Raw genomic sequence first — 18,115 nt, 5'->3', positions numbered from 1 at the left:
TAGGGATAGTCTTGTGTAAATAAATTATATTTTTATAGAAAACTAGCTTCCGCTGGCAGCTTCGCCCGCGTGAATTACGGACTTCAAAAATGGAGCCGGTCGCAAACGTTCGAGAATGTTCGTTTTACGAAGCTACTCGCTAGGTGATTCGCTAGCCTCTAGGTGCCAAGCAAGCCGCCTGCCTGTGCGTTCGCGACCTTATATATATACAAAAGTAATCCTTATAGCATGATTCAGTATTCACGCATGATGGTTTATTATTAGCGTATTTCATGTATAACTTTGGTGTTTCTATACCGATTTCTATGATTATTTTTTATGGAATATTTAATAATGTTAACTTTTTTAATTAGGGATGACTGAGAGTGTTATAAACGTAAGAGTAGACAAATATAATGAGAAAGCTTCGAACTGCTAAGCTATCGGGAGTTACACGTGTTATTGTGAGTCAACCATAAAAGATAGACATATGCTGTCGTGGGATATTTTTACATAATTTTAAGGAGAACATTTCCGTCATACATGATTTCTGTGTAGCTTTAACCATTAAGGTTGCACACGCGACGGAAGCTTAAAAAATGGAGTAACTTCTCCCGTTTTCCCAACATTTCCATTCACTGCTCTGCTCCTATTAATTGTAGCGTGATGAAAAGTATACTATAACCAGCACAGGAGTATGACAAATAATTGTACCAAGTTTCGTTAAAATCCGTCGAGTAGTTTTTGTTTCTATAACGGTTATACAGACAGACAGACAGACAGACAGAGACAAACAGACAGACAAAAATTTTACTAATTGCATTTTTGGCATCAGTATCGATCCCTAATCACCCCCTGATAGTTATTTTGGAAATATATTTCATGTACAGAATTGACCTCTCTACAGATTTATTATAAGTATAGATATAGATGATTGCCTAAGAGACGCAAGGTGAACAAAAGCTTGTGTTAAATAAGCATGACAAGTATATTCGTAATTACGCGGAGTGCTCCATCCCTCAGAGGGGTTGACTGGCGGTAGGTAGTAAATTGACACTATTTCTGCATCATTCATTAAAATGTGATGAGACGACTCCCGCGGGACAAAAGCCTATGAATAAGCAAGTTCTAGATCTATTTTCACAAAAATAAGCAGTAGTAAGTAGCAGTAATGATCTCTAGTATGTTTTAGAATCCGGAAATATAACGGCAATAATATTAGAAATTCTACGGGCAATATAAATTGTTAAATGTAAGTGCAAAATTTAAAGTAACAAAGAAATATTCATAACCAAAGACTGTATTAATTGAAATTCACCGGTTCCTTACTTGGAAAGGCGAAATCAACACATTTTGACGATGATTAATTTTATACCAAACTAGTCTTCGCCTGAAGCTCCGCCTGCGTAAAAAACCTTTGTGGGATAAAAAGTAGCCTAGGACACCCAGGAGTATTATACCTTACTATTAGTGAAGAGAAAATTCAAAATCGGTTTAGTAATTCCTGATATAAGCGTGCTCAAACAAACGAATTCTTCAGCCTTGTGTTTAGTATAGATACTACAAGCACCAATAGATTTTTTTATATAATGCCTCAATTTTTCACTCGAGACACTAACGACTTTTGTTTCAAACTAACGACGCATAAACCAACAATTTACAATCCTTCCTCAATTATGATACCGATTCCTTATGGTCACACGCGGCGAGAAAGTGCGCGAGAGCACGATCAAATGCAGTAGGAAATTAAACCGATCTGTTCCGCGCAGCTTCCGGTACACGCGGACTTCCTGGCAGCGTGTTCTATCTAGATTTCAAAATAGGAACTGGTTATCGTTATTTATGTGGTGATGCAAGTTCCTTGTACACATAACATCCTTGATATTTCAAGGGAAAGGGAAACGATCGACATAACATGATTCCTATGAACTTGCATTTCCATAATACTTACAATTAAAACTCACGTATTCATCCTTTATTCCCAAATAGGTGCAACTAGGGCATCCACTTCTCATCTCTAGTGTTCCTTCCCATGATGTATTGGGAACGAACACTATATTGGGCACAATTTCGAGATTCCTGATATTGAGCAGAATCATCAAAATCTCTGACGGAAACGGAATAAGAACTCGGTAAAGTGGAATAATAATTCAAGTCATTTAAATTTCCTACTATAATATTATAATAAATGTAAAACATTTTGGTGATGTTTATTAACAATAAATCCATAAAAGGCTGAATTAATTTGGGTGAAATTGGGGGCACAGACGAAAACCCGGAATTAACACATAGACTTTTAATTCCAAAAGGGCATATAGTATACAATAGACATTTTACTCCAGACTTTTATGTATGGTTACAGTAAAGAACACTACCTTATGATAAGCAAAATAGGCTCCAGATAGCTGACGAGAGATGATTACCCCTCGTCAGCAGACACAATTATGCCGGCCTGTTTTAGACAGGTTAAACAGAGACTGATCCCAGAAAGCGTCACAGTTACGTGGGTCACTATGGCGGGTTTTACGCCCGTCGCTACGCGGGCGGACTCAAATTTCCTACCACGAACAATGCTAAATTGCAAGCAATTATGCTAGATTATTATAACCAGGAGGGTAGCGAAAGACATGGCCTTAATAACTGGTACAACCTAATGACGATTAACTTCATGTCCAAAAACGTCTTCCTTTCATTAACAACTAATCAATCATTCACCTCCACAAACCATTTATGGGATAACCGATGATTCATTATGCAATCACTTGGCGAATAGGGTACGAGCAAGATCGACACTGGTCGTCGACTTTCGATGCTTTCAAACGTTATCGCGTTTTGCTGCATTCAACTATCGATTCTATTTTATCGTGGTACGACAAATTATAGCAAAAAGTACTCTTATCTATACTAATATATAAAGCTGAAGAGTTTGTTTGTTTGAACGCGCTAATCTCAGTAATTACTAAACTGATTTTGAATTTAGTTTCACAAATACACATCCATTACTCCTGACTGCTATAGGCTACATTTCCAGGAAAATACTTATCCTGGAAAACTTTTTAAGCGGGCAGAGCTGCAGGCTATGTAATATAATTTCCTCTATTTATTTGTTATGTCTGTGAATCATTAACGAGTAAAGTTTAATTACTTTATATTTAATATTTTTGAGCGCTACTCGAGGGTAGATATCAACTTTTTTATATTTGTTCACTTAGACACCAAATTCTGTTCTATTTTCAAAATTATGTGAAACATGGATACGTCGATACTCGACGATATCGACTTTTTTTATGGCCGTCAATGACGATACGAGCTTGCCGTTCGACAGATGGTGAGCCAGACGACCGACCATAAACAGTAGAAACACCATCCAACACCTTGAATTACGAGTATTGTTTGGTATTCCACTGCGGTCGCCATCCTGAGACATGAGATGTTAAGTCTTATTATGTCCAGTTATTTTACCGGTATCGAAGCAGATGATTACTCAATATCGATGCTCAGAGTCTACTCCGTATCTACAAGTTAACAATCTATACACGGTTGCATGTCAGACCTTCGGATAATAACAATCACGGGTAAAATCCGCGCGGGCTCAAGGAAACCTCGCGTATGACAAATGGGGAATGATAAAACATTTTCCTTGAGAAAGCACCGGCTGCCGTGATCGTTTTGCATACAGTGTTGTGAAATGGGTGTAAGATTTGAGTTATCTGAACGTAGAGCTGTTGTATGTTATGGATGCAACTAGCTTTTGCCCGCGGCTCCGTTTAAAATTAATCTGGGAATAAAAGTACCATTGCGCATTTTATACTAAATAAAAAAATCTTTTTAAGAACAGGAATAGAGTTATTTGTATCTAATATCTATGTCAAATTTCTTACAGATGTACTCAGCGATTTATGTTTTAAATTCTAACAGACATCATATTTACGATAGTTGGATATTTGGCCTGGTGGCGAGATTGCTTGGGCAAGGACTACTGTGTTCTATAACTCCCAGACCCGCCGAGCTTCACCCTCGGGTCATAAAACGCGCGCCAATGCCGATCCTGGCTCACAGGTCTTGCAGTAGCGGATCTAAAGGCTAGTCTAATCGTCGCCAATAACAGACATAGTACAACAGCAGGCACTGTCCTATCAAGCCTCTACAGTAGCCAGACCCGGCGGGTCGCCTCGCGTGCAATGATGCGTGCTATCGGCGCCACATCGGTCACACTTTCACGAAACACCCGCTGTTTGTGCCTCAGCTCCTGCACTTACGTAACCGGCAATTTTGATTCGTGCGCATTTTTAATCGTTCTTGCGATTTAAATCATGCAACGATTGTTAGAGCCCACGGCTTGCGGTAATTGCTGTTGTTAGAGCATTGAATACCTATTGTTAAGAAGTATGCTTCTCCTCAATAGAATACCAGATAAAACGTTATTTTTAGGCGAGAGGAATTTGTTACCTATAAAACATAACTAAAGAGACGACATTAACATGTAGAAGTGGGCAGTTTGAAAAAATCTATTACCCAAAGATAATAAAGCTCACACATGTATAAACGTGTACGCAAACTTGAAATTAGCGCAAGCAATGTTTGTCGAGCTTCTTCATACCACAGCCACAATGTAATAGACAAACCTACTTACGAACGCAAATTCCATTCTCGGAAGAAAAAAGGAATCGGAGCGAAGAACTTAACTACAAAAAGATTCATAGCTGAACCAAACAAACACCTAATAAATAGAAAAGGATTCTAGTTTCGTGGAATGTGTGTGATGCATCATAATTTATCTAACCTTTACGCAATTATTTGAGGCTAATCATTTTCCATATCCTGCTCAGGTGACGAGGACAGCACAATCGAACCAAATTCATTTATATTTCCAATTTATCCGCTGACAGCTATTTCAATACACTCGATAAGTTTCACTAAACAGTACCAAAAAAAAGCCACTGTCGATAAGCTTACAAGAACTCCAATTACTTAGCAAATTGATAAACGATCTTGATCTTTAGATCGTTCGTGGAAAAGGACCAATCAGTATGATTGCAGCGTTCATTTTAATTTGATTGATTGGTTATGGAATCAATCTGGAGATAGCTATCGGAGTCGATTATTAGACAACTTTAGTGTCTAAAGTTTAGAGTTGAAAATTTTAATGAACTGAATCTAAGAGTATCTAATTCTGCAATGTTTATTTGGTCATCTGTAAATTTCGAGTGGTTTTTTATTTTATTTATATTTTCACAACTTTCATCCACTGAGAAAATTATGCCGAAACGATTGACGGTAGAGGGCAAGGCATGAGATACGTTACTTGCCCCCTAAAATAGTGTAACATTTACAGGGTTCCTTAGCACTATATATATTATACAGGAATACGCATATATTAAACTTATGTTATGTAATCTGAAGAGTTATAAAATTAAGAAAATAACAGCTGGTGTTTACAAATCAAATTTGGGAATTGTACAAAGTAAAAGTTACAAAGAAAAGTTTAATGAGAATAAACATTTGATAGTAGAGAATAACAATTAAAAGGTAAACATTGAGTTAAAGACCACAGCCAGTGACAATCCCAAATTTCGAGTCTATACAACTGAAGCTCATTGTAGTCATTGATATAAGCAGAAATAATCAAAATCAAATCAATTATTTCCGAAGGCGACAGTGAAAACCGAATCTGTTCACAATCATCGATGGAGCGTTAAACTTAACCTTCACGCTAGATGTTAAACTCAGGCGTCACCGCTCGCCGGCAAGAAAGTTTAATGGAACAAAATTGGCCAATTTTATAACGTTTTAGTAAATTTCACTATTTCTAACTGTTGTTACGCAAACGTTGTACTTTGTTAAGTATTGCCCGAGGGTGGGAGAGAGAACGGATTAAGAAAACCGGATTAATATGTTTGGAGTTTCACTTAAGGTAAGCAAGAGAGGCGAAGGGTCCATATAGCCTAATTCCTGCTAGCATCCTACTAGTAATTTAGTTTAAAATCTTATTGTTAGATCGATTTGCAGACGCATTAATGCACATTAGTACCTAATATATTCCTTTTGTCGGGTTTTCTTACGAAAAATATCATCCTTCACCACTGGTAGGCATTAAGTCTTAGAGCATAAATTGTGACTTATAATGCGCTTAGAATGTTAAGGAAAACATGGAGATAACATCAGACCGGTCACGTACTAAAATTATATTGTACTTTGCTCAGTATCGATCCGAAGTCTGGGGTTTTGCTCGATATGGCGATAGACACATCTGCATCACACAGAAGGGGAGAATGAAGTGCCCTATTTGCACCTCTGTCTACGCCTTCGGGGATAAGGCGTAATGTGTGTCTCACTCTGCCGACCTACACAATATAGAACTTGACTTTAGGACAGATATTACAGTACCTCTGTGAGGATGGTGTAGCGGATGATGCGCGTCGCTCTGCGTGCCGCTGGTCACGTTGTTGTAGATCCTCTTGTAATGGTTGTACACCGCCACGGACAACACTTTCTTCGCGTACTCCTGGCCCACCACGTGCTTGTTCAGGTATTCGAATATCTTCTTGGGCGGGGGTGGGGGTTTCCTACGCAACAATAAAAAATTGGGGTTAGTTTATAATTCTTATAAATATATAGATTTGAATTCTGAAAAAAATATATATTTTTAATTTTTAATCTATTGCAGAGGATCCTCAAGATAGGGAGTAGTGAAAGGCTCGAAATAGAAATACCAATGATAAGACAAAAAATGAATACTATAAATTTTTAAAATTACATAATATAGCTATGTTATATTTTTTAATTCCATCACGTCAGTGTAGCTTTGTATACAGGAATAATCTTCATTTGAATAAAATTGCTGCATAAAAAGACAAATAATTATAATTAGATTTTTGAAAAAACAAACTTGAAAAGTACGTTTCCCGCTTTATTTTTAATCAAACTTAATATTTGAGGTTGATTTTTGGGAATCATTGGAAAAGGATGATAGTAATAATGCGAATTTCACATAATGTAACAGATATAATAATTGACGCCGAATAATTTCTAGATAAGCATATCTTGATAACAATGACAAGACCTCTTCGCAGCTGATAAGTCCATTTTATTTTTGTTTTCAATGTTTTGTTTATAAAGAGAGCATTGTTCAATTCGTCTCGAGTTTATCTATAACAATGTAAGGCGATACAAGTCCGAGCATTGAACTCGGATTCATTATACCCGGATTTGGATACATGCAAATTGATGACAGGGATTTTTGACAGGGGTAGGTAGTAAAAACTAATTAAATATTGGATCTGCGACATTGTGTTATAACGACCTGACATGTGAGATTGAAGTTCTTTACATGTATTTATATTTACTGGCCTGAAATAGCCATTGACTAGCCCAATATTACAGCATGAGACGAAACAAACTTGGCGTAAAAGTTAAATGCGAGCCTTGGTTGCATCTATGCGTACCACTTTGGAGATAAATCCTTGATGAGTTTATTTATGTTTGTGATATTTAGCCTCTTCTAAAATTGTATGAATTATCTTATTTCTTGTATTATTGTGGGCGAAATTCCGCCTGTAGGTAGCCTTAATGACGAAGGGTCCATATAACCAGATTCCTATCGGCTTCTCTTCCTAATCGTGTAAAATGAATACCATTTTACACGATTAGGAAGAGAAGCCGATCATTAGACTTGCAGACCGCATTCATGCATATTAGTACCTACGTATATATAGGGCTCCCTTTCAGAAAATTTCACTCTTCGACATTGGTAGCTTTGTCTATATAACTTAAGCACCAGTTACAGTACAGTAGCCAGTGTAATCAGTTTACATAATTTCACATAACTTGGCCATAAATACTACGCTAATCTTCGCTGACATGCCACTGTTTCAGGTACTTACAATAAGGTAAAGGATCTTCTCGTCTCGTAATTTGGAGGTTTAAAGAACAAGATGTTATGATTCACGACGCGTGTGACCATTAGTTATCGTTGTCCCCTGGTTCCAAGACTTACCATCCGAATATTGTTAACAATACGGACATTTATACATATACAAATTAGCATCAGTATGTACTTTAGGTATGATTTGGTTGGTCATCATTTTGTGACATTGTGTACTGGTTTCGGTTAGTGAATTTACATCGGCTTACCATGTAATAGGAATCGTCTAGTAAACCACTATACTAAGTTTTTTAACGACTACGGCTGCTAGCCATTCGGGTAAAAAATATATCGTCGTTGTAGGTGGAGAACTAAATAACTCGGATTTTGGCCATTTTGGACTTTCACTTTTGTGTTGCCCAAAACATGGCGCATATTTTGGCCTAACAAGCATTTCATTATCTTATCCCGTATCGAAATTTTAGTTTTTTTATGTTAAAAGTAGAGAAATAAATATATTCAAATAATATATATATTTTTTGTAGAAAAAGTAAATAATAAAATCAATAAACTGCGACTTATAATCTGTTCAATAGTAAAGAAATTAAATAAAATGAGTTGTTTAATTTTTCCTCGAGTCTATTATTTAACAAAATTAATCAAGTGTGTAGAAGAACTAAACAACTTGATTTGTTTAATTTAGACATTGAAAATCCTAATGGTATACATTTTAATAAACTCTATAATTGTAATTATTAAACCTTATCATTACTTTACCATATGGTTTCTAGTGTGGCAAAACTAAATAACTATACGAGTTATTTAGTTTATTTAAGCAAACTTACAAAACATTGTTGTGGAAGAATTAAATAAGAAGTTTTTATTTTTTTATATTTTTTTTCTTCAGGTCAGTTTTTTTTGTTAATGCATAATATAATAAATAATAAGGCCCAAGATATATAAAAATACCGATACTAAAATTATTTATAGTTTTTTAGTAATGCTTAAAAATAAGGAAAAAAAAACAGTTAATCGCGTTTATCTCGAAACTAGAAATTTTGAGTTATTTAGTTCTCCACCTACAGCGACGATACACGGAATCATTTATGGACAGTCTTATATCAATAATATCCTACTAAATATACTAAATAAATTCGTAAGTCTGTAATGATGCTTATATGTGACCTTTGTTAATATAAAACCATTGACCTCGGAGAGTTGGATGACACACAGGCACACGAAGACACAGATTAGGTTGCTGTTTAGCTCAAAAAATTTTAAACTGCCGTGCCCGACAGGGTCCATGATTATGTCACGTATATTTAAATGTAATATCTTATGTATAAAATAAACTATGAATTTGCATTTGAAAAATATGGGATTTTTAAATCTAACAAAACAAAACTGGTAATCAAAAATCCTCAACAAAACAGATCCGCTGTGATGATCTTAAAATACAAGGTGAAAAAACTTAGAAACTGAGAGAGTCGATGGGCAGCTATCTTAGGATGACAGGCTATATACGAGTGTTGGCGACGGCCGAAGAGGCTCGGAGCACCACTCAACCAACCGCTGCCTTGATGATCCACTTGTGACGTATTATAACTAAAAATTGAGGCGTTCCACATTAGGTAACACAAGTTTTTGACGTGAAAATATTAGGAAATAATTTGATGCTGAACTTAATTGTGATTATTAAAGAATACTAAACTCGAGAAAAAAATAGCTGATACCTAAATTGTAACCGTTTTAATACAAGTTTTGGTAAATGTATATATTTCATTGTTAATTGTATTATTTACTTTTATGTGTGTTTATTTGTATATTTGAATTTCAAAGTTACCTTGACGATCCTAAATATCTTATTTATCTCTGCACCACCTTAAAGTTGACTGGGAGTGAATGCTGTTTAAGTCCACCGATATACATTTGAACATAAAATGCATAAACAAATAATATGCTAGCCTCTTGAAGCCTTTTTAAACCCAACACAATAAGAATCATCGAAATTCTATTTGATTTGGAAGAGTTCCCATTTGTATCTGCGAAGACATAGGTACTAACTACTAACTACACCAATGAAATTATAATGGGATCATTTCAAAGCTATACGGAATCGAAGTCAAAACGAATAATTTCCTTCGGACTATGGGGTAAAAAATAATCGCTGAACATAAGAAAAACAATTATATACAACGAATAGATAAATTCCTTTAAATTCGGTTTTAATAAAGAATGTTTGTTTGTTTTAAATAGTGCTGGTAATAGGATATATTTTGTATCCTCCCGGATAGCGACCACCGTACACAAGGTGTTAAAACCGCCATAGTGGCCCACGTAAGTGTCACGTTCCGGGATCAACTTGTGTATATCCTGTTCCAGCAAGCCGGCATAACTCTCTCGACTGATAAGGACTGACGTGGTCTACTGGACCTCTACGCTTACCGTCACGTGCAGTGGGGTGTCTTGGCTATGCACATACAAAAAATACTAGAACAAAGTGACGTGTATAGACATTATTTGACGTCACAAATAGCCATAAAAATTATAATATGGTAGCGATTTTGAACAAAACTAATGAGCTATAAAGGATACCAACCGCAGTAAAACATTTTACGATAAATTTATGTTTAAATTGTTCATCTCTGCATTACCCAAAGGTTGACTGTTTTTTTTTTGGTAACTGCCGTGGTTAGCACCGGGGGTACCCTGCTAACGGTGTACAAGCGATCCCCCGGCTTAGCAACTACGGCAGCCAAAGGTTCGCTGGCAGCCTACAGCTAGACGGTCTTAGGGCCCGGGAGGAAGAAGGGAGGGGATAGAGGGAAGGAAGAGAAGAGGATGGAGTAGGAGTTACTAGGATGGTTGGAAAGGAAAGGGAGGGGAAATGTTCACGAACCCTTATAGACCTCACTGTGAATTTAGCAACCATGAGATATACACGACCGATCCGACTAGTTTAGTACAGCTGGATATATTATGAACTGCGAACCGAAGCGGTTTGGTCAGTTCAGTCGTCCTAATATGAAAATAATACATCTGTTAATTGCAATTAATATTTTTAATGCGTTATTATTTAATGAGTATTATTGTCGTTAAAGAGCAATTATCGCTTCCAATACGGAAATTCCAAGCGTACCAATATTTGTACAATTCCATTATCATTTATTATAACATCTATGCTATGAAAGGTTGAATTCTCATGCCACGGGTGAATGTATTTCACGAGATCGCTATCATCGCGCGTTATTGTGGGGTATGGTCAGAGGTCGTGAGTAGATGTCGATCATGTTTACACTACCGGATTGTGCATGAGTATTAGAACGTACCGGTTGTACTGAAGAACATCGTAGATTCAATTTTACTAATAGAAATCCCTGTATAATCTGTGAATATTCGGTTCAGCCTTAAAGGATGATAGGGGGTAGTTACTCCCTTCTTTTTTTTTCAGATAGTGTATCGATAATTATGCCAGCTTTTTTTATTATTTCATAGGCGCACGGCAAAGTGACCCCCACTGCACTTGATGGTAAGTGGAGGAGAGTCCGATAGAATGTCGGCTGACTGATTACCCCTCGGCAGTCGACACAATTATGCCGGCCTGTTGGAACCGGATATACACAAATTGATACCAGAAGTGACACGCATGAGCGACTATGACACCTAGTGCACGGTGTTTGCTATCCGGTCGGCTACAAAATACATCTTACCAGCTAAGATCTGAGAAATCGTAAGCCTAAAATGTTCCCCGACCCAAATGCTAGATACGTGCACACGTAGTTTCTTTATTCAAAAATGTCATCGGTAAAGTTGTCATACTTTAACGCGTGCAATGGTTACAATTCATCACAAATGTTTCCATATAAGGCGTTAACAATTCGCGCACGACGCGACATGACATGACAGTTTTAATGTCGCAATTATTGTTAACAGATAGCTTATTTCGCACAAAAGGTATGATTACGTATTAAACGTGTATTTTTAAGCAGAAGGAATGAGGGACGATTGAGGTTCCTGGATAGGTGAGTAATGGCTCATGTTAGAGAAAATGTGGGAGTCGCAGAGTTTCCATCGATTCCTGATACGATTATTCTATGTACCAGGTTTCTGTTAATACAAGATTTTCTAAACTCAATTGAGCCGGTCTAACCGAGGTATAACACTATCTAAGACAGTGACACATCATTATCTTCAGGCGTTGGATTTTGGAAAATCACTGTTAATATAGCGGTGCCTACTCCTTATTATTTTCTTTAAACCCAGCGCCCATGACTCATGTGCTTGTTAGCTTGTCTGTACTTAAAAGCTACATACTATTACAGAAGACGTGAGTCATATCTCACACCTCGTAGGAGCCACCCCAGGCTTTAATAGGTACCGATCTACCGATCTTGAATCCCTGAGTCGATGATTTCAGACGATTGAATACAGATCACAAAACTCTGGCCATTATTTAAAAGAAAGAAGATAAATGCAGACGTGTATGTTGAAATTGAACTCAAGCCAAACACGTGTATATGATCTGATATGTTTACAACTGTAGATGCAATATAATAAACATTCAATTGCAATAAAAACGTACTAAAAGCATAAAACAAGAAAACGTTTTTGTTTGAAGACATAACTTGAATTAAGTACGGCATTTTCAGATTCCAAACATTTCCTTATCTAATTTGCATCTTCCCAAACAACCGTTTAGAGGTAGTCGTGACGCTTATCAGGCGAGCGACTTGCTTACTAGTCATTCAGTTAAACTCAGTAAACAGGCATCATGGATCTGCGCTTACAATAATATGCAATATGTTATCACGTACACTCGAGAGATAATATAATGTTATATTCATTATCACATCGACATGTCACAATGAAGTTTTTGTCTACGAGTTCATCGCACCGCCGTTAAACTCAAAACACATCTGAATACGAAACGTGTACAAACATTTGCAACTTTGTAAATAATTCGAAAACAAATATTTGAACACTCAAGTTACTTTGAGACGCGTTAAGGACGAGTGAGTTGTTACCAGTTTTATTTACTTTGGTGCTGATATTAATAAGTTTTTCCATTTTTTCCCGACTACCATTTTTTACAACAGATGTTCAGTTCAGTGTGACGCTTGGCTAAGGGTTTATATTATTTTGATACGGCTCATAACTTGAAAGTTTAAAGAGAAGCAAATTATTCTATTATCATCATAGGACATCAGAAGGCATGAGTTTAAAAATTGACTAACATTATTTCCAAAGTGCTAGCAATATTATTGGAGAAAATGATCAGCAAGGTAGTGTCTATTAAGAGTACAAGTCTTACTGTCAATTACGTTACGGACGGAAACAAGCTTGGCTATTCATAGCTCTGCTTCTTTGGGAACACGGGCGATACTCTAAATAATAATGGCAGCCTAACGGGTCTCGACCACGGACAGGGTTTAAACCTTAGTCCACCATGATAACCTAGCGTGGTCTGATCCTATTCACAATAATACCTTCGAAATTTCATTTTTTTTTAATTTCAAGCAACGATTTCCGTGAAAATTTTGTTCATTATTAATTGCAATAAATTTCACATTACCGCAATTTTTTTACATGACGAATGATCTCAATTACAATACTGGACAAAAAAGATTGAGCTCATTACAGTATGACGCAAATCACAAAACTCAATGAAATACGAGAATAATTTGTTAACGTAAGTATAAAGAGATTTACCAAAATGAACGATCATCAACTTTCCTTTTCATGTTTGTGTGTAATTTTATCAGATCGTCTTATAAGGATCTTGCTTAATGTTATGAATGCGAAAGATTGTGTGGTGGGATGTTTGTTAGAAGTAAACATAGAAAAAGTTATACGGATAATAACGTCGTGAGGAAACCTGCATACCTGAGAAATTCTCTATAGGAGTTATCGAGGGTGTGTGAAGTCTACCAACCCGCACTGGGCCAGCGTGGTAGACTAAGGCCTAATCCCTCTCAGTAGTAGAGGAGGCCCGTGCTCAGCAGTGGGGCAGTGTATAATACAGGGATGATATTATATTACATTATAATCAGTGGATCTTATACTTCGAAAAGCCTTTCTCAAAACAACTATTAGGCCAATACATCTGGTTTTAATTGATGGAATAAAAAATATAGTTTCCAAAGCATTTGTCTAAAGCATCAACTCACCTATAGAATCCAGACTTGGTGTCGGCATTATCCTTGATGCTCTTCTTGGTGTCCACCTCGCTGAGCACCACGAAGAAGTGGTGGCATTTGTCGCACTTCACGAACCTGGTGGAACTAACGAACGTCTCCACGTGGGTGCACGGGTCGCCGCATTTGGGACACGTCAGGACGCCGTTGTTGTTCCCGGAGCCGGACTTTTTGCCGCCTGATGTGGAGCCTGGGGGTAGAAGAGTCTGTTAATTGTGTAGATAGAATAGAAAGTATGCGGCTTTGTGACGTAACATATAATTGTAATAGTGTAGTTGAAATAATAATTGAGTAAGGTGAGATAGCTTTCTGAAGAGTGAAACACTGTTGAGATTAATGGCGTAAGTTCGAAACCGTAAAGATACGTGTCAATCCCTTATTAATTGACGCTCGCATTAACCAACATACCCAAGAATCCCCTTATTATTAAGCCTACACCCTCTCAGCCGTAGAGGACTGTACCCACTACCCAACAATGGATTACTAAATGAGACTATTTTTTTTATTATTTTCCATACAAGTAGTTTATAACAAAGCGATTGTGTAAATTGAGAAAGGTCTTTCTACATCCAGTTACTAAACAAGAGGATATGTGCCATTGATATAAATTGCCGAACAATAAAGACGGCAAATTGATCTCAGTGGGTTCGCGACAACTTCCTCAATAATTTAACACCATTAACACCGAGCATGGTGGTCGGCGGCGTATCACTATATTTATACTATTCAAGTACATCTGTAATTTACAATTTCACGCATTGTGATCATTGTAATGTCATTTCATTACGTGGCCATATGCGTATTCAATTTATTTGCATAAGATATTATGTTCCTGTTCGGGGAAAAAAGTCACCTTTATTATTATGCTATCTGCCCATTAGCTTCTGCTCGGGTCTCCGTCCGCTTTAACGTCCTTCTCCACGATAATAACAACCTATAGCGCTCGATAATCAGTGAATCTCTAATAATAATTCAATTATAATGTCAACCAACGACATACGTTGCGTGCCTTGAAAGCTCCCATAATTATGAAACCAGTCTGAATGGATTCATCGGCTTGACTGCTTCTACTCGGTTACTTTGACTAATTAAAAATAGTGGGAAAATATATTCCCCATAAAGAAAAAAGGAAGAATAAACAGGTTTGATGCGTAAAACGATTCATGATGTTATTTTTCAGGCAGCACAAACCATTTCAAATATCGTCCTTCTGTCCCTTATTCCAGGAACTGGCTACCGAACAAAACCTAGTAGTTTTAGGAAAAGGTGTATCATACATACATTCGCAAGCTAAGTTAATAAGTAATAGGGACTGGGCTTACTGCCATTTATTTATCGGATACCATTCCGGAAGCAGGGTTGATAGTGAGTAGAGACTCCCAATATCATTTTGCCCGACCTGGGATTTGATCACGAGAGCACAGCGCGGTCGTGATGCAATACAACCATGCCACGGAGGCAGTAACAAAGTCAGTCAGTCAAAGGTTATTCGTTTGATCTGTTTTCTGTTAACAGTGTTTATATCTGATTCGCTTGGTCTGTATCAGGCATTATGCCAGTTTACCTGAGTTAACAGCATCCTTGCCGGTGTGCGCGTGCGGCGGTCCTGGCGGCTGCTCGGTGGGGCTCTTGCACATCACCGCGCAGGTGTGCAGCGTGCGTGGGCAGGCGCGCCGCAGCGAACGACATGACTGGACACCTACGACGAACAAAATAAACCTATTAATAAATGAGGTTTGGCCAATCAGACATTAGACATCCTGATTTCTTCTTATACTATAAATGTAATTGTTTGTGAAGATTAGTGGAAGATGAAATTTGGCAAAGGAATAGATATCAGCACCGTGATAAAAATATCGCACAACAGGAAAAGTAAAGAGCGGGCCTTTTGTTTCAGGAAAGGAAATGTTATAGATACTCATTGATAAAGTCCAAACTTTAGTAGGAGAGCATAGTATTCAATTTTAAGAACCTGTTTTCCAAATTGCCGTGGATACTAAGTGAATAATATCAATAGGATCTAGATTCTCCACCATCTCATTCACCAATAATAAGCTCTTACAAATGTGGGTACCTACTCTGGTAATTCGTCTGCTCACGTATGCATGGATTTGGAAGTCACATTACAAATTGATGTAAACATGCATTTTACCACTTATGAAACGTTTCATTGATCAACACTTTAAACTCTATTGACCTTTACAAGTCGACTGGTTAAACCACTTCTATTTAACCATTCAAGGACTCAGATTCTAGAATACCGGACGTCCGACACCTTCACAGAACAATTCATGTTTTATTCATGGTCAATTATAATTTAAGCGATATCAAATGTTGAGTCGATAAAACGTCTGTTTGTTAAATTCGCACGTCGTGTAGAATCGACCGAACGGATTTTCACACAAATCGTAGCGAAACTGCAGTATAGTCATATGAGTAATATATCAACAATTTGGAAAGCCTATATCACCTGGATCGACGATGTTTCAATGTGACTTTCACAGGATTTTTTTCGTTTTGAAAACAAGGTTTGTCTTTGTAGAACTAGAATTACAGTAATTCCAGATAACCGTTTAGAAACGTTCAAAAAAAGACTGATAAATACTTTATAAGGGGATTACATCTCTGTGACTCTATAGCTAAATCGTATATTTATTAACAGTGATCACTTACCATTAGGTAAACGAGTTCCTAAACCATTCATATAAAAAAAAATATGCAAAAAGAAATAACGTAAACAAAGCAATGCAGACGAAACCGGCTGCACAACTAGTGATAAATGTGATGATTTAATTCGATATTAAAAGTTACGTGAATTGTATAAGAGGCGACCTTACACATTGAGAAGGTTAAATGTTTGTTAATAAATGTTTATGTATGAACATCGAACATTGATGGCTGATTGGTAGTGTCCTTATACTACATTAAATTAGGAAATAAATGTAAACAAACATGCATTTCGGAATTTATGTATATTTCGTGTAATTCTCAGAACCTCGCCTATAAAAAATATTAATTAAAAAACATGTTAAAAAAGGTTGCATTGGTTTTCCTTGTATTATTTATGGAACATGGCTTTTGTTAGTGTTCTTCAGATAAGTCTTCGTCACGGCTCATGAATACACACGTGACGTTGGGGAGTTTTAAGGGAATTAACGCGGATTGGAAACGACTGTTTCTGGGTCTCTACAACCTCGCTGACCGAACGTGTAACACCAAAGTTGACAGTCAACTACAGTGTTTTGTGAAGCAGTGGTAAATATTTACCGTAAAGGATCCGACTCATTCGTAATATTCACAAACTTACAACTATTTAAGATCAATATAAATCTGCACAAAGATTAAACAGTTGATTAAATATAGTTAGTGGTAATGTTATTTTCGACATACGCGCATTTGCGTGAACACAAATTAAGAAGACAGCCAGGTAGCATTGGACTTAAGACGGAATTATCGACCCGCTTGATCAAATGTCAATCATAATTTATTTCGTTAAAGGTCATTGGTGAATCGATAATTATGTTATTGTGGGGACAGTAATGTTAATGCCTAACATTATCGAAATATCAGCTTCCGAGATCAGCCTGGCTTCAAAGATGCCGGCATAATTGTGGCAACTGGTGGGAAAAAATCATCTATCATTAGTCGACAACATCTGGAACCTACTCCGTGCAAAAGAGACACTTCACCATGTCCATATAAAAATAGCCGAAAACACAATCTCAAAAATTTCACGTGCAATTGAGTGGCCACAATAGGATATAGGTATATACATAATGCTGTCAGCAATTGCTTTAGTTGAATTGCACGAATCACTAATTGCAATTAGTGTTAAATACATTCCAAACATCGTGCTGTCACTGTCATCTATTAGTATTTAGTTGACAATGACTGTCATTTCAAACATGTTTAGCGTTAATGGTATCTAGTGAATCGTTGTGCAATGGCTTAATGTCCTAAATAGTTGTTTTTTTTTTATATTTACCTTAATTGAATGTATGTAGTTGTAAAATTATAGCTTCGCCTTGATCATTCGAGTAATGCCGTTATAGGAAATTATGGATGGTCCCGAGCGCTG

The 18,115-nt window shown here is 36.9% G+C and overlaps 1 protein-coding gene across 5 annotated transcripts in view; it reads right to left on the bottom strand.

Annotated features, from left to right (window-relative positions):
• LOC115446341 (ATP-dependent Clp protease ATP-binding subunit clpX-like, mitochondrial) overlaps positions 1-18,115 on the bottom strand; it is a 48,213-nt gene that overhangs the window by 18,021 nt on the left and 12,077 nt on the right. For all 5 annotated transcript variants that reach the window (XR_005111996.1, XM_037436481.1, XM_037436480.1 and 2 more), the window contains exons 2-4: positions 15,602-15,736; positions 14,011-14,227; positions 6,367-6,545 (exon numbers count right to left, since the gene is read on the bottom strand). Coding sequence is in view for 4 of the 5 variants with exons in the window: in XM_037436481.1 (XP_037292378.1) it covers positions 6,367-6,545; positions 14,011-14,227; positions 15,602-15,736 (531 nt within the window). In the remaining variant the exon portion in view is untranslated. The remainder of the gene's footprint in view (positions 1-6,366; positions 6,546-14,010; positions 14,228-15,601; positions 15,737-18,115) is intronic.

Source organism: Manduca sexta, chromosome 8, assembly GCF_014839805.1.
Source record: "Manduca sexta isolate Smith_Timp_Sample1 chromosome 8, JHU_Msex_v1.0, whole genome shotgun sequence".
Classification (NCBI taxonomy): domain Eukaryota; kingdom Metazoa; phylum Arthropoda; class Insecta; order Lepidoptera; family Sphingidae; genus Manduca; species Manduca sexta.
The sequence above is the reverse complement of the archived record's forward strand: the minus strand, read 5'-3'. Positions and strand labels throughout refer to the sequence as shown.